The 25,414-nt window shown below is 36.5% G+C and overlaps 1 protein-coding gene across 4 annotated transcripts in view; it reads left to right on the top strand.

Annotated features, from left to right (window-relative positions):
- GRM5 (glutamate metabotropic receptor 5) overlaps window positions 1-25,414 on the top strand; it is a 557,227-nt gene that overhangs the window by 462,211 nt on the left and 69,602 nt on the right. For all 4 annotated transcript variants that reach the window (XR_007909731.3, XM_051820841.3, XM_051820823.3 and 1 more), the window contains exon 7: window positions 2,837-2,963. Coding sequence is in view for 3 of the 4 variants with exons in the window: in XM_051820841.3 (XP_051676801.2) it covers window positions 2,837-2,963 (127 nt within the window). In the remaining variant the exon portion in view is untranslated. The remainder of the gene's footprint in view (window positions 1-2,836; window positions 2,964-25,414) is intronic.

Genomic DNA, 25,414 nt, shown 5'->3' with positions numbered 1-25,414 from the left:
TAGTTTTAATGTCAGTTATTTTGTAAAAATGTTTGTTTAGTCTTCGTTAAAAATCTAGAATTCTGTTTTCCTAACTAGATTTCATTTTCATTCTATTAAATATGCATATGCAATATTTTCTTAATAAAGTTTTATGTTGTAACATAGCAACTTTATTAATATCAATATCTTATCACATTGTTCTGAAAATCATAAACTGGGTTTCCATGAAAGGGTTTAGTATAGCAAAGGTTCACATATGTTAAACATTTTTATTCATAAAGAAAACATCACTACTTCCATAATGTTCAGGTAAAATGGAAATTGTTGTGAAAGTAAGTTGTCACTACTTCTTGTGTTTAAAATGAATATTAAATAGAACTCAACGTGCAAAAAATTTTTTTAAATCATTTCTGAATGATCAGAATAAGATATGTTATCATTTTGGATTTTAAAGGAGATTATAATATTGGAATTATTCTTGGAAAAGGCTATGATCCAATCTTGTTAAGAAACTGAAATTCACAAACAAATGAAAACTGAACCATGGGTAGTCAGCCTATTTCTAAAGGGAAAAATGCAGCTGCATTTATTTGCCAGTCTCTCCTAAGACCTAGAAAAGGAATTTTCAGTGTTTGAAATGCACCTATTTGCATTACAAAATCTAATAATTACTCAATGATAGTTTAATTATCAACTTGAAAAAAAACTTTTTGACCATGAACCTGAAATGTAATGGGAATTAATATGCATATAAATGACAAAGATAGGTAATGTTTTTAGAGTGTTCTACACTTCTCAAATCACTGTGTGATATTTTTTTAATTCTCAGAAAAATCCTACAAAGTGTTAATAATGCAATAAGCTTGGTTTGAAGAAACTAGGCACTGGCTGGAAGACTGTTCAAGGCTGCTCAACTACTTAATGGCTATAAATAAGACTAAAACTCTGGTGCCTTTTAATTCCCACACCAATATCCATGTCCCTGAATTTTTCAAAGTATCATGAAGTCTATATTCTAGTGAGGCTTAATATTTACAAACATGAGTCTTGAAGTCCAGCATATATCATATGACCCCCTCATTTACACTAATATTCTGTATGAGCTAACTCTACCTCAGTTTTCTCCCCTAAAAAATATGAGTGATATGAAACTATATGCCTCATGTAAAGCTGTTCTAGTGCTGTAACGGCATAACAGCATATGGCATACACTGAGTATCCTATAAATAGTCAGTGCTATTAGGAATAATACTCTAGCTAGATTAGTCATGTCTTATTAATAACTTTGCCTCACTTATAAGATTATTTTAGGAAAAGGATGTTTTGGGTTCTTTTGTCATGGTTTCCTACTTGCATTGTTTCAGTTTTAAGAGTAAATAGCAGGAACAGTAAAAAATGTAAAGGAAAATGTACCATGTTACAGTTATACTGGGTTATGGATACCTAGATGATTTTGTTTTCAAATGACATGAATAGAATCAGTATCTAAGACATGGACTGTAAAATGTAATCACTGTTGTGACTGGCTATTAATCACAATTTTAATTATTTGTGAGAACATTTGATGAATGTTTTCTATTCCACAGGGCAATCCATGCACCAGTGATAGGGAAAAACAGCACATGGAAATCTAAAGAATAACATCTGGGATTCGTTCAACTGTTAAATTATTTCAATTATGTACTACTGTCTTAAAAATCAATTAGATGAAGAGGTATATAATAGTCACAATGACCTTCTCTACCTTCATCATAAGTAAAGCAAAGCTACTAATATAGGAAGGAATAACCTGAACTGTTAAACCAGATTTTTAGTGGAAAGAGGCCCAGAGATTATCTCCAGAAAAACCTTATCTTCTGTCATAATCTTTCTACTTAATACAAATTCTCAATTATTTTTACAATTAGGGAAAATATTTGAACATTAGAAGATAAAGAGTGGTTTCTACTTACAATTATATAATTATTATAGGCAAGCCAAGGTAAATAAAGGGAGCAAGGGGTCAGGGCTGTGGAACAGTAGGTTAAACCTCTGCCTAACTATGCCAGCATCCCATATGGGTATCTGTTTGAAACCTGGCTGCTCCACTTCCAATCCAGCTTCCTGCTTGGCCTGGGAAAGCAGGGGTAGATGGCCCAAGTTCTTGGGCTCCTGCATCACATGAAAGACCTGAAAGGAGCTCTTGGATCCTGGCTTCATATCAGCCCAACTCTGGCCGGTGTGGCCATCTGGGGAGTGAACCAGCAGATGGAAGACCTCTCTGTCTGTCTCTCCCTCCCTCTGTCTGTAACTCTTCTTGTCAAATAAATAAACAGATCTTTAAATTAAAAAAAATTCTTAATTTAAGGAAAGAAATGCAGGGAGGTGGGGGATTGAAGGAGGGAGAAGGGAATGCATTATGATTATCTTCTTAGAATTGTTTCTATCAAGCATGTGTAATCTGTTCTATTTATATTGATTTTTTAATGTAAGGAAAGGAAAAGCACAGATATTGGGGAAAATTCAATTCCATAAACACACAAGTAAATGTATGTGTATGTATACATGAGCGCAAACACAAATATCCAAAACTTATCACCCCAAAATTTGAATTTAATCAAATTATTAATCCTGATACCAACCAACCTGATGATGCTGAATTCATTGCTTAAACTCAGCCTGTTTATTTAATTATAGAATAATTGAAGCATAATACTAAAGCATATACAGCCTACCTAGTATAATTTGAAATGATGTAGATGTATAGTAAAGGCCATCCTGCATTGGAAAGCAGAGGATTCGGGTAAGGGATTGATGGATTTTTAAAAATCTATACCAAAAAAAGTTAATCAAGATTTTTAAATACTTGCTTTAGGTGATCCGGAAGGGAGAAGTCAGCTGTTGTTGGACCTGTACACCTTGTAAAGAGAATGAGTATGTCTTTGATGAGTACACCTGCAAGGCATGCCAGCTAGGATCCTGGCCCACTGATGACCTGACAGGTATATGTATCACAGTGTTAACCGTGCACATGCCTCCGGGGGTGAGGGTGTTATTTCTGAGCAAGTATTTGTCATCTTGGGTAGTCTTGAAACAACAAATTTATGAATTCCCTTAAGAACTCAAACCTCCTGAAATCTGACTGAATCATAAAAATCTTCAGCCACATATTTGCCTGTACTCAGGTCCTGACTTCCAAATGAGAGCTTAGTTCCTAAGTTGTACACTAGGCATTCTCAGCCCATTCTTAGAGCACTCCCAGACGTTCCTGAAAAGGGCTGAGCAGTGTGTCATCTGAGGTGAAGAGGGACAGAAGTATCAGCTAAGAGACCAAAGTATATCATAACATATCCAAGAGCAAAAAGTAGAAGTTTATCTGAAATAACTTTACTTCTGTTAGTACTTGTTCTTAATTGAAACCAGGAGCCTCTGACTAATATGTTTAAATTAATATTGACACAGGGCAAGACTTATTTCTGCATAGCTTTTGGCTTTTGCAGTTGCTGTTTTTTTATGTTTTGTTTTTTGACTTTTGACACCAAAGAATGTCCCTATATGTTTTTGGTACTCCAGTGCTTCTCTCATAGCCATTTCTAGATTTTACAGTGCAAAACTACAATGATTCCTATCATCCTTTTTTCCAGTTCTTCCTCAATAAACATGTGTTAAATGCACAAGATGTGCCCATTTCCCTACCAATGAGATACCGATAAAGAAACAAAGATACTACCTTATCTTCATGAAGTCCACAGTTTAATGAAAGGCAAATAATGAACATGTGATTATAATATAACAGGACATGGATTAGTACATATGGGAACATGTGTAGGAACCCACAAAGCTGAGTTTCTAGAGAAAAGAGCATTCCAGGCAGAGCACATGTCATGTAGTATGTCAGGTTGTCTGATAATTTTAAGCTTAGGTAAATTTAGCATAAAACTCTTTGACATTAGAAGATTATAAGGTCTTCAGTGATACACTCCGTGCCTCACAGGGCAAGTGCTTATTTATAGTAGATGTATGAAGCTTATTTCAAAAGCCTGGCTATGAAAAATCCTGTCATCCTGGCACTTTGGAGATCAGACCACATTAAGAGTCCTTTTTAATGGTTAGTATTTATCTATAAAACTTTCCTTAGGAAAAATGATTTAATAAAATATCTAAGTGCCTTGTGATAGCATTTAAAGCCAGCTTTTACTATTTGACAGTGAGCTTTCTTGTACTCTTATGCATCTGCTATCTTCAGAGCCAACTTGGTGCTAAACACAGAGCCTTCAATAAATTTTTTTGAACATATGAACTACTAGGTGCATATGGTGTATTTACGTGTATGCACACACACAGTAAAAATGCCAGAAAGAAAAAAAAAAAAAAAACACTATGAATAGTTTACTTGGGAGGGATGTGAGAAGCGGTATTGGTGATCTTTTCTCCATGATACTTCTTTACATTTCTTTTCTAATTTCACCTGGATTATTGTTAAATTGAACACAATATCTTGCTTATTCAGCTATCTTGCATGGCTAAGTTCCTTGTGAGTGAATATATAAGTATAACTTTTTGTTCTACATTAGTAAGACTGTGCTGCTGGAAATGATCACAGTCTTTGCCTGAATTCATTTAAATTAGGTAAGTATTTTAGTGCTATTTTCAGTATTATAATGGATGCAGAAGAGGTTGAAGTAAAAAATAGACTAGGTTCCTATGTTAGTTCATCCCATTTCATAGTTCTTATGTATCTTAACAATCTTCAGTGGAGAAAGGTGTCACACACACACACACACACATACAGTGTTAAGTAATATAAAGAAAAAGAAATAGTATAAGACCATGAAAATACAAAAATTTATATTTGTTGTAATCAAAGATAGTCTTAAAAAGTAAAAATTAACTAACCCTAACTGATAGATAGAAATAACTAGTAGGTAATAGTGGCAGGATGTTTATGGCTGATGAAATAGCACATGTATAGTTCTATACATGGGTAAGCAGACAAGAGAGTGGTGTCAGAAGAGACAAGGAAGGCAGCAGGGATTGGATCATGTATAGCCTAAAATCTATTCAAGATTTTAGGTTTTTTTTGCTATGAAGTACAGTGAGAAATCATTTCAAGGATTTCAGCAGCAGCAGAAAATCACAATGATAAATACATATTTAAAATATCATCCTGGCTTCTGTGAGGAAGAATAGCTTAGGAGGGATTAATTGTGGAAACAGGTAGATAAGTTGGATAGTTATTACATTGCAGAAAACACTTCTTGGTGACTTAACTTAACAGAGCATTGGAAGATTTGACATAATTTGGTGTAGAATTAATAAGACATACAGGTGAATTCATTGGAGAAGGTGTTAAGGCATATTGACTAATGTTATGCCCTGTAGACAGGTGAATTTATTTTTTCATAAAGATCACTAATTTACTTTTTTAAAAAAGATTTTTTTTTGAAAGGCAGAACTACAGAGAGAGAAGTTGAGACAGAAAGAGAAATATCCTCCATCCACTGATTCACTCCCCAAATGGCTGCAAAGGCCAGGTCTGGGTCAAGCCCAAACCAGAAGCCAGGAGTCTCATCAGTGCCTTTCATGTGGGTGCAGGAGCCCAAGGACTCAGGCCATCTTCCATGGCTCTCCCAGGGCACCAGCCAGAAGCTGGACCAGAAGTAGAGCATCCAGGTCTTGAATCAGCACCTACATGGGATGCCAGCATCACAAATGACAGCCCAACTGTTTATGCTAAAACACGGACCCCTCTAATTTACTTGTAAACAAAATTAGCTTGAGATATCTTTGAGCTTTACAACTGAGAATTAATTTGATATATTAAGGCCTTAGTTTGTGCCAGAAAATGTAATCGGAACTGGAAATAGAAAGACATGGTCTAAATAAGTGGGAGAAAAACATTTAAACAGGTAACAATTGTACTAAAACCTACTAAATACTAAGTAAGGAAAAGATATAATGGAAAAATGGGGAGAGCACAACTAACCCTGGGTAATTTGGGAAGGCTTACTATTGAGGCATGAGTTGAATGAAGTTCACTTTTTCAAAAGTGAAGATGACTGTGTTAGAAAGAAGTAGCTCTTTCAGAATTATTGAATTAAGACCACAAACTAGAAAAGATTGAGGAATGGCTAAAGGGTTGTAATTTTGCCTGGTATAAAAGGTATGCACATCTTTATTTCTGTCTATTATCTCAAAGTTGCCTTTTCTATACTGTAAAGACAACCCCTTTAATTATTAGTTCTATCTCATCCCTCTTTTTAATCAACTGAGTAATAATTATTTTTATCTTCCTCACACTTGACTCATCAAAAGAATGTCTCCTGCCCTTATCATTCTATAAGAAATATTTTGCCAAACCATACTGGCGACAATCACGTTGCAAAATCTAAGGGTCCTTTGCCACTCTTTATTTTACAAATAGCTCTGTTCAATTTTTCTGATGTTGTGCATTCTCTTGAAGTTTCCTCCTCTGCTAGCTCCTGGTATTACAGGTTTCTCTGACCTACTTAAGTAGCACTTCTGGGGGTTTTGTTGTTGTTTTGCCCTTTCTACTTCAGCCTGATGTTTCCCAGGTTACCATCATTAGCACATTGTGCTTCTCCACCTACACAGTCTCTCCAAATGATGTCATCTACTTTGATGGTTTTAGTTATTACCTAAATGCTATTAACTTGCAGAATTTCAGTTCTGCCTCGGTTTCAAACTCATAACTCTACTTGCTGAAAATCTCCACTTGGTCAAGCCATAGGTATTTAAACCCAGCATGTCCAAATTTAGCAATTTCACCATTGTGCCCTTTTACCAATCATGAAATCGGTTTCCACTTGTACCTCTTCTTTCACTTAATGGTACCTTGTATCATCATCTTAGACTCCTCTCTAAACCTAGCCACACATATCCATCCACTTATCAAGTCTGATTTAAAAAAAAAAAAAAGATTTATTTATTTATTTTTTGAAAGAGTTATACAGAGAGAGGTCTTTCATCCACTGGTTCACTCCCCAGTTGGCCGCATCTGAAGTCAGGAGCTTCTTCCGGTCTCTGACGCAGGTGCAGGAGCCCAAGGACTTGGGCCATCTTCTACTGCCTTCCTGGGCCATAGCAGAGAGCTGGATCAGAAGTGTAGCAGCTGGGTCTCAAACTGGCACCCATATGGGAATGCCGGCGCTTCAGGCCAGGGCATTAACCCGCTGCACCACAGCGCTGGCTCCAATCCTGATTGTTTTAATTCTTAGGTATTCTTAACTCCCTTCCTCCTCTCTATCTGTTCAAATGTTTACTTGACTAAATTATCTTTCCCATATTTGACTACTACAGTCCCTATTACAGTAACTTATAAGTTATGTTTATTTTCCTGCCTCTAGATTTATGCCCCTTGCCTCAGTAAATATGTGTCAGCCTTTAGGAAAATGATAAGTGCAACAAATGAAGATTAAAGTAGGTACTAAGGCTACCCTGTGAAGAGAGATTTTAACTAGGGAATTTGGACTTCACCCAGACTGTGTGAGACCAGTGGAGTTTTTCAAGTATAATGCATTGACTTAGGACTGCATGCATATATGTGAATGTGTCTGTGTATTGAACTGGAGGACATAAATGCCAAATTTGGAAAAGTCTGCAAACTGATAGTGTATGAAGTTTAACCTTTCTCTGGAATCCAAAATTCTTTTCCAAAGAGCCTAAAGCTACTTTCAAACCTAACTCGCTGACTGATTCAAAGTAACATACCGCCTGGAACTGCTAGCAGGAAGAGTGTTCTGATGAGGTCAGCTATTCCACAGCCTGCTTGGGGCTAGCCTTAGGAATTTTTGCAAGCCTTTCCTCTAGACCCTTGTTTATAGTTACCCCACTTCAGCCTGTAACAAGACAGCTCAGGTCAGTGCCCACATTGTAATAACAGCAACTAACACATATCTAACACTTCCTCTGTGCAGAAACTGTGAAGCATCTTACAAGTATCATTTCATTTCATCCCAGCACAGTCTGTAAGATTAGCATGATTAACATATCTGAGCCACCTGAAACTGAACAATTATTCAGCAAACAAATAAGAGTAGCAACCGACTGACACTGTCTATATTTGTATGTTTATCCATACACTTTGTATGTGTGTGTGTTTCAGAGTTCTTAGTCATTGTTTGGGACTGAGAAAGGATAGAACATGACTGGTAATAACTAAAAGGTATAAGGTATCTTTTTTAGGTGACAAAAATGTTCTCACATAAACAAATGATTATTTCACATGACAGTACTAAAATAGCACTTTTATACTATAAATGGGTATGTTGTATAACATGTAGTTACACCTCAATAAAGCCATTTTTAAAAGTTTAAGAATACCTGAAAAGTTTAAGATACCTGAAATGTAATTTGTCTAATGTTAAAAATGATGTCTAGGAGGGGTGGGATTGTGAGTTTTCTACATACATAAATACATGTATGTGTGTGTGAATAACACATGTGTAGAGTATTGAAGTATAGAATGTGTTTTCATCAATAAACTAACCATATTCATAACAAAGGTCATAAATTCTCAGAAACCAGGAATTAGGAGTGGAAAAAGAGTATCTGGAATGAAAACCAGGAAAACAAGAAAGAAATAAGATCATAGAGGGAGGATGGGGCAGGGTGGAACATAAACAATGTTGCCAATTCAGCTTTTGTTCACTGAGAACAGCAAGAACTGCCTCTGTTTAGAAAGTGTCAGTTATCTGTGCTGGCAGCAAGTAACACACACAAGACTTCTCTCAAGATCAGTATTCTAAATGTTCACCTGTAAAAAACCTTTAGAATTAATAGAGATCATGATGGTGTGGAAACCTATATAGGCAGAAATGCCCAAAGGTGAGGCTTAAAATGCTCTCTTCATGAATCAGGTACAAGCACAAACTAAAGTTAAGAAAAGAATTTGCCAAACTAAAATAAAAGACGTGAGTGTTGTTTTGGACACAGACTATAAGAACAGAAGAGGAATTGAGAGTGTGAGGGAGAGATGAGTGAGGAGAGCTAAGCACAGGTCAACTCTCAGGGGGCTTTTGTAAGCCATTATAAATATGTTAAAGTTGACCCTAAGGGAAGTTAAAAGCCCTTTATCTTTCACTCAGTTATGTAGTCATTCATTCAATGAATAGATATCTAGCACTTCCCTTCCACCTATCTTAGGTCATTGGCTAGTGACTCTAACAAAAGGCAGATTTCATGTAAGTTGTATGTGACACAGGGACCTTCATAAAGAAATGAAGACACAAAGAAGCAGTCAAGCCTGCTGTTTTAATGCTGGATTTGATTACCAAGGGAACACTGTAGAGAAGATAAAACAAAAGGTCAGTTGGGCACACTTCCTCATTCCTGAGTGTCCACTCATCTGCAGAGATGAGGATGCTCTTTTTCTTCAGGCACAGGAAGGGTGCCTCTCACCTGAGGGTCTCATGAGGGGTCAGAAAATCTTTCCTACAGTTACTGCTTCTAAAATTCCTTCATTTTGACATATTCAGTATGCCAAGCTACCATATTTTGGGGTATAGTATAATGAACCTCACCACAAGCAATGTTCTAACTACTGAAACTCTTTCTATGGACAAAACAGATAAAAATCCCCTGCTCTTATGATGTTTATACTTTAATAGAGAAAATAGTTCTAAAGAAGTTAATTTTCTCTAAGAATATCTAAAACTTGATTAAGAAAGGAAATGCAGTCCCAGTGGACAACTTTGTAAATATGATTTTCATAGTCATCATGTAAAGATTGAGCATTATTTTAAAACCAGAAATGGAGAGATACTAATTTTACAATAGTACCATCATCTGGAAAGAGAGAAAATACAAATTTCCAGATAAGAGTTACAAAAGAGTTTTCAGTTACATCTGTATTGTGTGTGTATCTGTGTGATTTGAAACAAATATAACAAAATATTACCATTTGTTAAATCTGGAACTTTTTGCATTTGCTCTAGATTTGCATATGTGTGTAAAATTTTATATTTTAAGATATTTAAATGTTTAACAGGAAAAAATAAGGTTTAAACCTAAAGACTAAGTTGGGAATTGTAAAATAAGTGTAGGAGAAAACAATTGTGAGGAAATTTTGCACAAATCAATGTGAATCTATTGGTGGTTTGGATTAGGATATTGTAGTAGTCATAAAAAGCATTGAATATATTTCTTTAGAATATAAATCAATAAAATTAGGTGGCTGATTATCAAAGTAGGGAAAGTCAACAATTTAGGCATCCAGAAAATTTTCTAAAGGCCTCTGCCAAGACACTTTTGATTATATGACATTCTCTGCCACATCTCTGCAAAAAAGGTCCTAAAAAGAACCTTTGCATTCTGTCAGAGAATTTGGGATGGGATGAAAGTATAAGATCCCCACAGATCTTTAGTTCCCCAGTCCAGAACTGCGGAAGCACTTCCAGGTGGGTTTGCCAGGCTCTGGCAGCCTTCCCATCACCCCAAATAAAAGCAAAAAGCAAACACAATGTGGCTTTTAAGAAGTAACTCAGTGGGAAGCTTTATGACAGGAAATTAGAATGATTTCCTGCTTTTCACTCATGAAGGAATCTAACTTACTTAAGTGGGAAGCTGTAAAGTGGAAGGAAGGCAGTGCATATCAATATTTTAATGTCAATAGGAGCATTCTCCAGGAAGTTCCTTTGGTTCCCTGAGTTACCTAATTGCTTTGGAGGGTGAAACCTTTGTGTCTTCACTCAGGGCAGAAAAAAAAGAGAACAGTGTTAAACAAAAGGGAGTCGGTGAGAATCTGGGTGGGAGTAGAGGATGAGCTCCAAGAGGGTATAACCATTGACAGATTTTATAACTCCAAGCATTTGTGTAACTCTGTTCTTTCAAATGTTTGTTTTGTTTGTGTTCTTCAGCTTGTCCTACTTCTCCTTGTAATTTTTTTCTTCATTCAGTTAATGCATATTAATGCATTAAAGCATATGAAATTAAACCATGAGGAAGAAAATTGCTTTTCATTACTAATAATTATAACTATCTTAGGCATTATCCTTGGGAATCCTATAAGGTAGATAATATTTTTTGCAGCTGAATTACCAAAAACTCAGGACAATACTCTGAATTGTTAAAGATCACAAAACTAGTGAAAAATCCAGCCCAGGGTTTTTTTATAATACCTTCTCCACATCATTTACATCCTCATATTTTCAGGAAATTTTGGAAAAAGAAAATATTTTGCTCCTAGATGGTCATATATTGACTATCATTCAGCTGCTCAGATATCTTTCATTTCAAATGTGTTTAAACTGTGGCAGTTATTTTAATTATTGCAATTAAGTTCCGATGAAGAAAGTGGAGAGAAAAATCTTTGATATTTACTAATTGTATGTGTTCCTGATTCTTTAGGAATAATTTTTTGCAAGTTTAGATAAGAAATGTTTATTTGTATTATTATAATTGAAATAAACAGTTCCTTATGATATTAAAAATGAGACACATTTCCAGAATGCTGCTATCTGGCTTCTTGGCTTCTAGTTTGAACAATAATCTGAATAGAAATACATCCTAACCCCTGATTTTCCTATAATTTCTTCATGCATTCGTTCACTTATTCATTTAGTATGAATTATTTTTATCATTTTTGACTATTTTCAACACTAAGTTCTATTAATACAGATATAAATGGAAGATGCCAGAATTTCCATTTATGTGGAATCACATGTCCAATCCAGAAGAGGACTGAGTTAAGATTGCGTAAATATAACGTATAAAAATATTTGAACTGTATTCCAGATGTAGTGATAGCACAAATGAAAAAATACTCATAAGCTAATATTGAGTTCCAACTAAATGTGGAAAATAGCACTATGGACTCAGCGCACAGTGGTGATGAAGTCATAGTTCCTGCCCTGAGTATCTTGGAGCCTATGTGGAGATACTTACAAATAAATAAGCACTTTTCAAATATGAAATTATCTGGCTTAGAGTAGGAACTGTCTTAATACTTGTCAAATGAAATGATGCAAGGCAGATGAGGAAATGAAAAAACTGAGGAAGAAAAGAAATTAAAGGAAATGCTAGGAAAAGAGTAAGCATCAATAGCTGTAGGAACACTAATGATAAAAAATTAGCCAAGTCTTAAAATTTCAGAGGTACCTTTTTAAAGCAAAAGGAATCAATGCATGTGAAAATCAGAAATTAACCAGGTTATATAAAGAAATATTTTCATGTAGATGGGAAAAAAAGGAAAACTATGATGTGGCACAATTCAGAACATTCAAGACTAGGAATCCATCAAGGTGTCCATCACCAAATGAATGGATAAGAAAATGTGGTATATTTTGATATCTTCCTCCCTGACAAGAAAATAATTAATTTTAACCTTCCCCAAAGAAATGTAGCATTTACTGCTTTCTACCTCTAGCATCTATTGCCTGTTATCAATACAAACTTACTGCATTTTTACATTTATATACAACTAAGTATTTGAAATAAGACTTAGGCTACAGTGTTGGGAATTTACAGGGCTCAATCTTGATCATCTTTCCTATCTACAATCCCCTCATTGGTGGTCATACCCGGCCTCATGTTATTAAATATCATTTATACATGGATATTTGCTCTTGCTTGAAATTTCTGGTCCAGACCTCTCACCAAATCTCCAGACATGAATATTCAACTGCCCACTTGACATATTTATCTCAACATCTAGTAAAAATTCCAAATTCTACATTCCAATTGCTGAAATTCTCGTCTTTGACTTCTTCAGCTGCTCTATCCTTAGTTTTCTACATTTCTCCTGATGGCTTAGACATTCTTTCAATATCTCTGGTCAATAACTATAGCATTATCTTTTGATTTCCCTCATATCCTTTAGTGAGTCAGGAAATCCCGCCTTCATATCCATGATTACACCACTTCTCATTACTTCCACTATAATGTCCATGGTTTTAGCAATTATCATTCATCACCTTTACTCCTGAAATGACCTCCTAAGGAATCTCCATGATTATTCCTTTGCCTCTACTTACAGCAGCTGCCCAGTATCCCCAGCTGATATTGCTTTATAAAAAGTAAATTAGGTCAGGTTCCTCCATTGTATAAGAACCTGCAAAGGTTTCCCATCTCATTCCAAAGTAAAAGTCTTAGAGATGCATGTTTTATAAGATCTGGCCTTTGCTTAGTAGCTGGCCTGCTTTCCCCTGCACTTTGTCAGGTTTCCCCCCACCTCTGCACACACACATGTGCACATGCACACACACACACACACACACAAACATGGGTCCTTTGTTCTTCCAATATAATATCAGGAAGGCCCTTATCCTACAAGGTCTTGCCTGAAAAATTCTGCCCCAGGTACTCTCATGACTATTATCTCTCCCTTCTTCAAGCCCTTGCTCTAATATTTACCCTGAGCAACCACCTGTTTAATACCACAAATATCCCCCTCTTACCTAGCTCTACCTCATCTTCTCACCATTCCATGTCTGACCTTTTAATACTTTTCATTATTTATGTGCTTGTTTTGTTGATAATATATTTTTGGGCAAGTAACTGTTTTGTATATCTTATACAAAACTTGGGAATACAAGGCTCCTAGAACATAATAGTTACTCAATAAATATTTGCTAAATAAACCAATGCAGAATGGGAGGGAACAAATCCTCATATACTGAGTACCTCTTACCTGTCGTGATAAAAATTTTGTGTTCTGCCAGCTAATTCTTCAGACAACCACCAAAGTTGGGATCATGACAATCATTTTACAGAAAACTGAGGCCAAAAATCAAAAATATTTGTATTCACAATCACATAGTTAATAGCAAAGTAAAGCTCACGCCCTCTTCTCTCTTTCTGTAAAATCTTGCTACTTCCTTGAGACAATGCCATAAGCAACACAAAAGTAACTGTGAGTTACTGGATTCTCTGAAAGGATCTCTGAAATGTAATCAGAAATTTTGTGCACTGGTCATTTCAAATAATGAACCTGATGTTTCAGTTAATGCTAAAAAATGATTTTCATTTTAATAAGATGCTAAGATTCATTGATAAATTGTAAAATTCCTTTTTACTCTTAAAATTTCTAAATTTCCAACAATGTATAAATTTGCTTTTCCCACCATATGAGTAAAATGATGGTATATTTATATGTAAACATCACTACTCCAGGGGAAAGGGATGGGCCAAAAGCCCCTCTCAATGGAACTTCTCTAAACAGGTCCCAGAAGAGAACAATCTGGTTTTCATCTTGCCAGAAACCATGGAATGAAAAATGTACACCGTATTCTTCACAATGATAAATTTGTGGCCAAGCCCAAAACCCTGTCATCATGGTCAAAACCCACTCTGATATGGCCAGACTAACGAAAATAATGTGGTTTCATTGATTTCCATTTTTGATAAATATAGTCTACCCAAACTAAATTGTCACGTTTCCCCCTAAGAACATAAAACATAATGCAGTGCTTGCCACTACATTATCTAACCTACTTGGAAAGTGGTTCTTAAAGCATTGCATATTATATGAATAATATGAAGCAGATAAATGTTTCCAATCTTGACACCTCTTAAAAATCACATTAAGTGGAATGAAAAATTCATAGAGCATTATGTGCTGTCTTGTACTTACAAACAATTTAAGACAATATAATACCATTTACTTGAGGCTGTGTATTTATAAGAAGGCTAGAAATATAAAATAGCCTGGCTTTTCCCCAGAAGAACATAAACAATCTGATAAAACACATAGGCAATTTAGTAGATGTGAGTCACTACTGTTTTATGCATATTCTCTGCTTCCCCCCTGTTTATCACTTCATAATTATTATGTCGTGGTTCAAGTCACATATTATCCTATATGGTCCTCACACTAATCCTTAGGATGTAGACAATTAGGTATTATCATCTTTCCAAAAGCTTTTATTGGCTTTCCATCTGAACTCTCAGCAGTAATTGCATGGGATGTCATAATTTTCTTAAGGCATTATAGTACCAAGCTGTAGAATTTTTCTGTGTATCTGGTTTCTGGATGTGGCTGATTCCTCTGCATATCTTCTATTGTTTTCCATATATGGATTTTTCCTTCTATAATCCCTTTCAAATGCTCTTCATTTTCAACTATACCTTAGTTTCCTTAACTGAAAATAGGTAAACTAATGATACCAATGCTACAATAAAAATGTTGTAGGTATTAAAGAAACATAAATATATGGTGCTCAGTGCAAGGCTTACCAAGATAATAACAGAACCTGAACATTTATCCCATATATTCCTTCTTAAATTTTATTTTTATTTATTTGAGACAGAGACAGATCTCCCATTTGCTGATTCATTCCCCAACTGCCCACCACAGCCAGAGCTGGGCCAGGATTAATCCAGGAGCCAAGAACTCAATCCAGTAGGTATCGAACTAGTTGAGCCTTCGCCTCCTCCCTCCAGGATGTGTATTAGCAGGAAGCTAGAATGAAGAATTGAGCTGGGGCTCAAATCCAGGCACTCTCATATGGGATGCAGGTGTCCCAAAATGACATCATAACGACCACACCGAACACCTACCACACCATACACTCGCCCAACCCATACATTATTTTAAAGAAACAAACAGTTGGTTTTCTATTGGCACAGTCCAGATTCAGTGTCACAGTTGAGTGGCTGTTCAGTAATGTACACTGAATGAGAAAGTGAATGAAATATTCTAACCATGCTATCTCAAGAATTTCCAGTTTCTTTAATGAGTAGAACAAACCATTAATCTTTTTCCCCTGTATCTTTTAATATGTGTAGAATTTGCTCCAAATTTTCTTTCTTCAATTAGCATGAACATTACATTTTATTAAATATATAGCAGTAATTAGGGGAAACTTACAATATAATGATGCTTGAAATTTAGAAATCAACAGACTTGGGATGAGAAAGAGGTCATTTCTGTGGAAAACATGATTTTGCAACCAGCAGTTGAAAAGGTAAAATAAAACCAGGCTTTAGAACAGTCCTGGTATGTCTCACAGGAGAAGAAAAATCAAGGGTTTGTGAGAACACAGCAGGGCCTAAAAGGTGGATTCAAAAATTCTGAGTCATAAAATCAGAAAACCAGCGACAATAGAAAAAATATTTTCTTAGTACGCAGCTTATTTCCAAAAAATCCACAATTTTATAAGTGTCATATAAACACTTAATGAAAAGGTTCTTGCAGTGAATCTGCTAAGTTAAGAAATGCAGAAAGGAATTAATTGTAAAACATCAATGATAGTTCATATTATACACATAAAAATCCACTGATAGTCCGTTGATTTTAAAGTGATCACTTGTATATTTTATGTCAGTACAGTACAAGAATAATTTTAAGCATGTTGACTCAATTCTAAGAAATTGCCTCACTGATTGGTCATTGGATTTTAATTTTCTATCCATAAATTCTACGAGGGTTTTCCCAGATTAAAGCTCTCATTAAAAATAAAGGAATTCTGAGCCGGCACCAGAGCTCACTAGGCTAATCCTCTGCCTTGCGGCGCTGGCACACCGAGTTCTAATCCCAGTCGGGGCGCCGGATTCCGTCCCGGTTGCCCCTCTTCCAGGCCAGCTCTCTGCTGTGGCCAGGGAGTGCAGTGGAGGATGGCCCAAGTGCTTGGGCCCTGCACCCCATGGGAGACCAGGAGAAGCACCTGGCTCCTGCCATCGGATCAGCGCAGTGTGCGGGCCACAGTGCACTGGCTGCGGTGGCCATTGGAGGGTGAACCAACGGCAAAGGAAGACCTTTCTCTCTGTCTCTCTCTCTCATTGTCCACTCTGCCTGTCAAAAAATAAAAAAATAAATAAAAATAAATAAATAAAGGAATTCTGAATTATTTTTTCTTCATGTACAGAAAAACAGGAAAATGCAGTAAAAGGTGCATATTCACAGGGAACACAGGTATGCAAGCTGAAAAGGAAGTGTATGTCTCCAAAGTCCCACTTATCCTCTTCTCTGTTTATGTAATACTTCATTCATCCAACCTAGTTAACCACTTATGTGTGAGAAATACTGTGTTTGCCATGAGAATCATGGCAATAAACAAAGAAACAGCCTCCTGCTCTCAAATTATTCAGCTACCTCATGAAACAGAGGAGTAAAGACAGGCACAGGCCAGGAAGTCCTTTGACTACATAGGATGAACCTGTCATTCAGGCTTAAAGAATTAGAAAAAATCATGCTCAAAGAGGATCTGGAAAATAGAAGAGCAAATAGGAATCAGTAAAGAAAAAGAGGGAAACCATAGAGAGGGGAAAGTTTCTCAGTCAACACATTTTCTTATTTAAACTCACATGCTGTGTTTTCCCCGTTCTGATTCATCTGCAGTATGACCGGAAGTCATATTTTTCAAAGCTATTTGCTAAAAATGTGCGTCTGTGATAATCCTCCCTTTAGCACTCTGCAGTAGTATTAAATCATTCTTTGAGTCTTCCTTATGAAAATACATCTTTATGTACAATTTCAAATTCCCCTATTAAGTACAAAAGAAAAGACAAAAATAAAAGCTATAGTTCTGAATTTTCAGCTCTTTTAGGGAATTCTATTAAGGGAAACTATAAAAACCTTGAAGGGCAAGAAGTAGGCTGGGTCCAATGACAACTGAGCAGCCATGAATTTACTCTGCAGCAAAGCTGGGCATGTCCCATGATCAATCCATGCCCTTCCTTGCTTTGGATTTTCAGTGTCCATTCAGAAGGTATTCTGTGCTAGAAACACAAGAGCAATAACTTAGCGCTCAGTGTTTCTTGCCAGCAACACTCAGGACACAGACCAGGATGGGAATCTTTCCAAAGAGTCTGAACCAAAAATGGGTCTAATAAAGTCAGGATAACAAATATCAAATACTTACGCCACTACAGCCCTGGCTTGCCTATGGCAGATGTTGGGATTTAGCCATGATTCTTTATTACTAAGTAGCCCCAGTACTTCTTCCCAGGGAGCAATTGACCAGGTAACCTCTCCAGATAGAGTAAGAATAAATAAATAAACTCAGTCCCAATATGTTAACCTCTCTTATTAAATCCCCTCTTGCCCCATCTGCAAAACTGAGATAATGACATTTATCTCACTTACTACAAAGATTATTCACAATTTTTTGGCTAGCACCTGACATACAGTAGGCAGTCATTAAAATGAGTTTTTTTTTTCTCATGATGATGTAGAAAGGAAACTTGTTTAACAATTTGGACACAGACTACATTTTTATTTGAGGAAGTGATGATCATGGTATGTTTTGTTGCATGCTAAGGCAATGGTAAAAATTAATCAATCCTAGAAAAAAATGCCTTCCCTGCAAATGACTTGGGGGGCTTTCATTGGTTTGGTGTTTTTCTGCCCTAGAGTACAAAAAAAAAAGTTGCAATTAATAGCCTTCTTGGGAACCCTGAATCTGAACTTAACAGTTACATGGCACTTGTTTAAAAATGATGGCTATTTACTGTGTTACTCTTTGTTCTACAAGTACTTCCAGTGGATTACTCAAAGCAAGATTAGCAAACATAAGACGCGTATCCAATGTCTAGCCCATAACAAGAATATACCCACTGTTTGACAGATGCAAGCCACTAAGCTAGTTATACAACTTGCCCCCACTGCATATCTTGCCTCTCAAAGTCAGATGTAAGCGAACTGAATTTAGACTTCTGCCGAGAGCGGAACATATTTCTGTAACTTGGGACTTCATAAATTTATCATCAGTTTGTTGAGAATGAATAGACCCATACATGAGAATGAGAATTATATACTTGGATTACATAAGGACACTTGAAAAAGTCTGCAGAAAAACTTTTGCACTGAAACAAATGTCTTTGAGTTCCAGTTTCCATGAACTGTTTGAAGTTCCCTCTTATAATGTCTTAGGCTGTTTTGTACTACCAGATACAACAGATTGAATAGCACAGATTGGGCAATTTATAGAGAAAAAATGTTATTTCTCTCAATTTTGATGTCTATAAAATTCCAAATCAAGGGACAAGGACCTTCTGCTATGTCACACTGTGGCAGAAGGAGAAGGGCAATGGGAGAGCATCCATGAGGAAGGAAAAGAGATACAGAGACAGAAATAGAGATGATGGGGGCCAATGCTATGGCAAAGCAGGTAAAGCCGCTACCTTCAGTGCCGTTATCCCATATGGGTATCGGTTTGAGTCCTGGTTGCTCTGCTTCCAATCCAGCTCCCTGCTGATGTGCCTGGAAAAGCAGCAGAAGATGGCCCAAGTGCTTGGACACCTGCACTCATGTGGGAGGCCCAGGAGAAGCTCCTGGCTCCTAGCTTTGGATCAGCCCAGCTCTGGCTGTTGCGACCATTTTGAAATGAACCAGCGGTTGGGCGATCTCTCTCTCTCTCTCTCTCTCTCTCTCTCTCTCCCCCTTTCTCTTTGTAACCCTGACTTTGAAATAAATAAATAAATCTTTTTTTAAATAAAATAAATGGAGATAGAGGGCATAGTGATATAGAGATTGAAATAGAGACAGAGGTAGAGATAGAGCCCTCGTGGCTTTATTATCTCTTAAAGGTCCCACTTCTCAACACAGTTGTATTAGGGATTAAATTTCCAATACATGAACTTTGCGAGACACAAAACCATAGCAAATAGTAAATGTATTAACTGTGAATTTCTGTGTAGACCATGTGAGTGAGGACTCTGCACAGTGCTGAGGATTCATTTGTGAACAAAGCAGACGAACCCACTAGCATCATGGTGCTTATGTTCAAGTGAAGACAGAGCATAGCAAATTAATAAAACAAATTATAATTATAAGAAATTATAATTATGGTAAGTACTAAAATAGAAACTGAGCTGCCTTAAAACACACACACACACAAACCTCAATTCCATTTCTTCTTTACTATGAAAGTGATGAAAAATTTCAACTTAGGCTCACAAGAATAAAAAATATTAAAGGATCAAGGACATGAATACTACAGAAAAAAATTCTGAGTCTGCATATGCCTGAGATCTCAGGCCAGCATCCTCGAGATGCAAATCCAGAGAGGTAAAGAAAAAAGACAAACAAATGGCTTATTGGTGGAATAGTCTGAAAGCAGACATGATATTGTTACTCATCAGTCAATACTTTGTGTTCCAGACAAATCTGTTGCTTATGTACTAAGGGTAGCCCCACAACAACCTGTTATCAATTCTGTATGCCTGAAATGGCCTGGTCAGCAGCTGAGGACATACATATCTTATTCTCCAAGACTCTCAGCAGCAACCTCCTTTTCCCAAAAAATACACAAAAATTATGGAACTTCTTAAGAAGTTCATGGTCGGCTGAACTACAGAATATCAGACATCTGTTTCTCATTCCCTCTGTCTGAATAGATTCTTGCTACATGGTCTAAAAAGGCAATAGTATAGAAACTATCAACTAACTATAAGGATGTGAACTTTGAAAGATTAAAACCCAAACACCAAGCATGAGTGCCAGCTATGACTGATATTTTAGGGGTTAAAAAAAATCAATGAATTATCCTTTCTGTTACTAGATGTGTGGGAAACACATTGGTAGAATCACAGAATGGATGTATACAAAACCTTTACCTTCCCTTTAAAGAAAAACAGTTAGAAGTGGTCATTTTGGCCAGTGGTTAAGATAATTGTAAAGATGTTCATGGTTTGCATCAGAGTACCTGGGTTCAAATCCCATCTCTAGATTTTGGTACTAGCTTCCTGCTAATGCAGTCCCTGAGAGGCCATGGTGATGGCTCATGTAACTGGATTCTTGCTATCATGTGCAAGACCTGGACTGAGTTCCTGGCACCCAATTTCTGTCCTGACAGCAAGCATTTGGGGAGTCAACTAGTGGATGATCTCTCCTCTCTCTCTCTCCTGCTTCTCAAATAAATAAATAAATAAATTGTTATATTTTCAGTATACAGCATTACATGCTATGAAATTATGGATAATACTAAGAAACCATAATTATGGATTAAGCATGAGAGGGGAGGAAAGATAAATGAATACTTACCTAAACAGATGTTATCAGAAAATGGGCCATGACTTTCTAATTTAAGGCTCACTGAATTTGTAGAAATAAATATATGTTGTACATTCATTTCAAAGGAATGGAGAAACTCTAGTATGCATTGAAAAGGGAACACCACTGAAATAATTGAGATCACTTAATCTAAAATATAACATACATTTAATTGCTTAAACCTATATAATATAAAGCATAAGCAAATAGATTCTTAGTTAACCTCAACATATATTTTCAGTAACTTGTCATTACCCTGAGAATGAAATATAAATTTTTAAAATTATTAATTCAAAAATGTCCAATAATTACAAGAAAATATAAATTATATTTTAAAAAAATATTTGCAGATCATAGCAGGTTGGTAATCAATATGAATTTAAATTTGTATCACAATAAGATTAGCATTCTCATAAAATCCTTAAATTTATTAGAATATAGTCCATTTTAGGAAGGATACGATTCCTCATTCCAAAGGCATCAATTCAATAGTGGTAGAGGGAAAACTGGCATACTCACATCATGATATTCTAACAGGAGAAATACCTGTGAACCTGGAGCTTATAGCTTTGTGCAAGCTATTTGGGTAAGGCTTTATTTAAAAGAAAAATTGCAGTGGTATTGTTAGAGGAGACTAGCGTGGACCTTCAAATCAATGATTTCCTTTGGTTTCCCATCTATTCCTCCCTTCTAGATGATCTGCATTGATGAATTTCCACTGATTGCCTTTATTTCCACATTGTTTTTCCTGTGTGTTAACAGATATTTCCTAAAGCTATGTCTTCCACCCTGATATCTCTCTAGCTTTATGTTTTCATCTGCTCACAAAGTCCTAGATACTTGAAAACACAACACATCCAAACTATAACTATATATCATTCCCCAAAAATGTGACCCTTTATTTCTACAGGCTTCATCTTGCTTACTAACATTGTGATTAACTCAGAAGACTCTCCCCCTGACTCTTCTGTCTACTCTGTAATTTATTCCAATCCTAATTCTGAAATGTCTTTACCAGTTGATTATTTTTTCCACTGCAGTGGTTTAACTTTTTCCCCTTATGATCCTTAATTGTGCCGTTATGACTGCATGCTTCAATCTCTACCTGCTATCACAGCCTCCTGCCTCGCAAATCTATCTCACTACCACCACCACCATGTCTAGCTTTGTGGCAACTCAGTTAGGATTATCATATAAGACTTTCACATATTGGAGGAGAAGTTGGGTTCATAATCTCAGGTTGAGTTGGCATTCCAGAACCAAGCACACATATGGAATCACTGAGGATGCAAATTCTAAAGAAGACTCCTTAGGGCTGCTGCTGTGGTGTAGTGAGCTAAGTCTCCACCTGCAGCACAGGCAACCCATATGGGTGCTGGTTCATGTCCTGGCTGCTCCTCTTCCAATTCAGCTCTCTGCTTTGACCTGGGAAAGCAGTAGAACTTGGCACAAGTCCTTGAGCCCCTGCATCCACATGGGAGATTCAGAAGAAACTCCTGACCCTTTGCTTCGGATTGGCCCAGCTCCAGCCGTTGCAGCCATAGAGAGTGAACCAGCAGATGAAAGACCTTTCTCTCTGTCTCTCCTTCTCTCTGTCTGTTACTCTACCTCTCAAATAAATAAAATCTTTAAAAAAGGAAGATTCCTTTGTTGTACCCTAATATCCTGATTCAAAATCCTCCCGAGTTTTGATACTTTAATTATATTTTCATAGGGTTCTCAAGTGATTGTGATGTACAACTGTATTTGGAAGCTCTAAGATCGTGTTTGGTTATAAGTTTCAATAATTATAAAGCTCCGATCTGAGTCCAATTTTCTATTTGAAGAAAATAAATATAAAATTAATTTGTGTAATGGTAGTATCATTAAACTAAACACAAAGCTTTCTGGGTGGTTCACATTTAAGGAGAAAGCATTCTAATCTATAAAGTTTGAAGACTGTGAAAGCAATCACTTTACATTAAGGGTATGCTTCATGCATGTTTTCCAACACATATATGTAATTAGCTTTATTTAGTGTCACACCTGATGTGTGTAATCACTAATGGATTACACGTGAAGAATTCAATATATCTAATACAAAACTAGTAGTGAGTGTTATATTAAGTATGCAGAAATTTGAATTCTAAATATATTTAAGTACAAATTATTAAAACCTAGCAGAATAGCACAACAAAAGAGGTAAAATTAAGGCTCTTGAAGGCTCTTGTTGATTAGCTAAAGAAAGGATTCCTGCCTCATATAGCAAAGAGTATGTTCCTATATCTGTAAATTCATAAGGATGTTTGTTTGTAACTCATGACCTAGCATTGGAAAAGGCCTCCATAACTAAACTCGAGTAGCTAATAGATTTCATTATGAAGTCAGTGTCATAAATAAATTGTTCTGGGAGAATATAGATAAGAATGATAAATTCTTCATTTTGTAAAATAGTTTCAAGGAGCAAATGTGTAAATATAAACCTAAACCCTATGGTATACTAAAGTATCAGAAGTTGAACTCCAGCATATTAAGCAGTATTGGTGCACTTGGATGACTCAAAATACAAGTGCAGATATATTCATGAGCTGTGAGATGTTTATTTGTTTATAGGTTATTACATTAGATAATTACTTTATATTTAAGCTATACACACATGTTTTATTTTGAAAGCACTTGTTTTAATAAAAATACATTTTCCATAGAAAAACTTTTTTTTTTGGACATGCAGGCAGAGTGGACAGTGAGAGAGAGAGACAGAGAGAAAGATCTTCCTTTTTTGCCGTTGGTTCACCCTCCAATGGCCACCGCGGCCGGCGCGCTACGGCCAGTGCACTGCACTGATCCGATGGCAGGAGCCAGGTACTTCTCCTGGTCTCCCATGGGGTGCAGGGCCCAAGCACTTGGGCCATCCTCCACTGCACTCCCTGGCCACAGCAGAGAGCTGGCCTGGAAGAGGGGCAACCGGGACAGAATCTGGCGCCCCGACTGGGACTAGAACCTGGTGTGCCGGCGCCGCAAGGTGGAGGATTAGCCTAGTGAGCCGCGGTGCTGGCTCCATAGAAAAACTTTTATAAGGTGTGCTGAGGATCTCCTATGAAACCCATAACGGGTTTTACTATAATACTGATGATACTGAGATCTTGAAGCAACAGATCAGCTGGAAGAAGAATGTTTCCTTCCTTTTCCCTTCTACAATAAAGCTTTCCCTTAGAAAGACTTTGGAAAGTACCAATAGTTCTTAGCTATCATAACTTATTGTTACTTCCCAAACTCCCAGTGACCATTAATACTCAAAACCTATGTGGGATATGGTAAGATAATAGAAAAACCTTACTGTCATTTCCATTGGGATTTGGTTTGACTGCATGTATCAGGGCGGGAATGGGATGGAAAGTAGCTTATAACAAGGGAAATATGGATACATATATCCAGACGGTTCCATGGTTATTAGGGAATCAGCTTCCTACTATTCTCTTCCAGACCTAGAATGTTTTACATTCTTAAAAATTTACTTCAAAGTCCAAAAATGACTTCTATAGCTCTAGCCATCATATTTCTAGTCCATGCAGTAAACAGAAAACAGGGAAGGGTAAGAAGGATACTCTTCAAGATAAGTCATTTTCCTAAGGAATCCTCTGTTCATTATTGGCTAAAACCTTAGTCATACAATACTTTCGGTTATAATAGTGACTGGAAGACATACTGTTTTAGCTTTGCAGTTAACCATTCCAAATGCAAGTGGAGATCTGTTGCTGAAGATGGAAGGGGAAAAAGGGTAGTAGTAGGGAATCAATAATCTCTGCTGTGTTCCTCAGTTGTTTGGTGCTAGAGATTCCTTACACCCTCTCCTACTCACCCAGCGAAGCTCTCAATTCTCAGTCTCATTTTCTTTATCTGTAGAGATGACCTTCCTGGAGCAGTGGTTCTACACTTTGGCTGCACACTGGGAGTATATTTTAAAAATTCTGATGCCTGTGTCATGCCTAGGCTAGTTCATCAGAAATTCTACCAGTGAGTTACAGGCCTCAGTATTTTTGAAAAGTCTCTCTAGGTAATTCCAGTGTGAAGTCACTTTGGAGAACCATTGTCCTAAAGAAATGTAAAAAGAATGATGCTATATTCTGTTACTTTTTTCTGTTCCATAATCAAGTGATGCCAGGAATGGAGAATTATTTTGGGAATTGTGGCACTACTCAGATTCACCACCCCTTTGCCTTTGGAGTCATTTTTCTTATAAAAACTGCCCCCTCTTTTTTTTCAATGGCATCTTTTCTTCTATAACATCTGAACCACAGATTCTCTCAAAATCCTGACTTTTCTTTACTGATGTAGGTCGTCTTTGATACCTGTTCTTTTCATACACTCTCTCATCCATTCAAATACTCTATATGACTCCAAAATATTTTCAAATTTTTCTGCACCTTTACTCACCCAAAACACATATAGCAACAAAAAAGAATGTTTGGAACACACACACACCTTATCATATCATTACTCTACATCAATTCCTACAACAATTCC

Source organism: Oryctolagus cuniculus, chromosome 1 (genome assembly GCF_051225735.1).
Source record: "Oryctolagus cuniculus isolate XC-2025 breed Fujian yellow rabbit chromosome 1, ASM5122573v1, whole genome shotgun sequence".
Classification (NCBI taxonomy): Eukaryota; Metazoa; Chordata; class Mammalia; order Lagomorpha; family Leporidae; genus Oryctolagus; species Oryctolagus cuniculus.
Note: the sequence above shows the minus strand (reverse complement) of the source record. Positions and strands in the feature narration are given on the sequence as shown.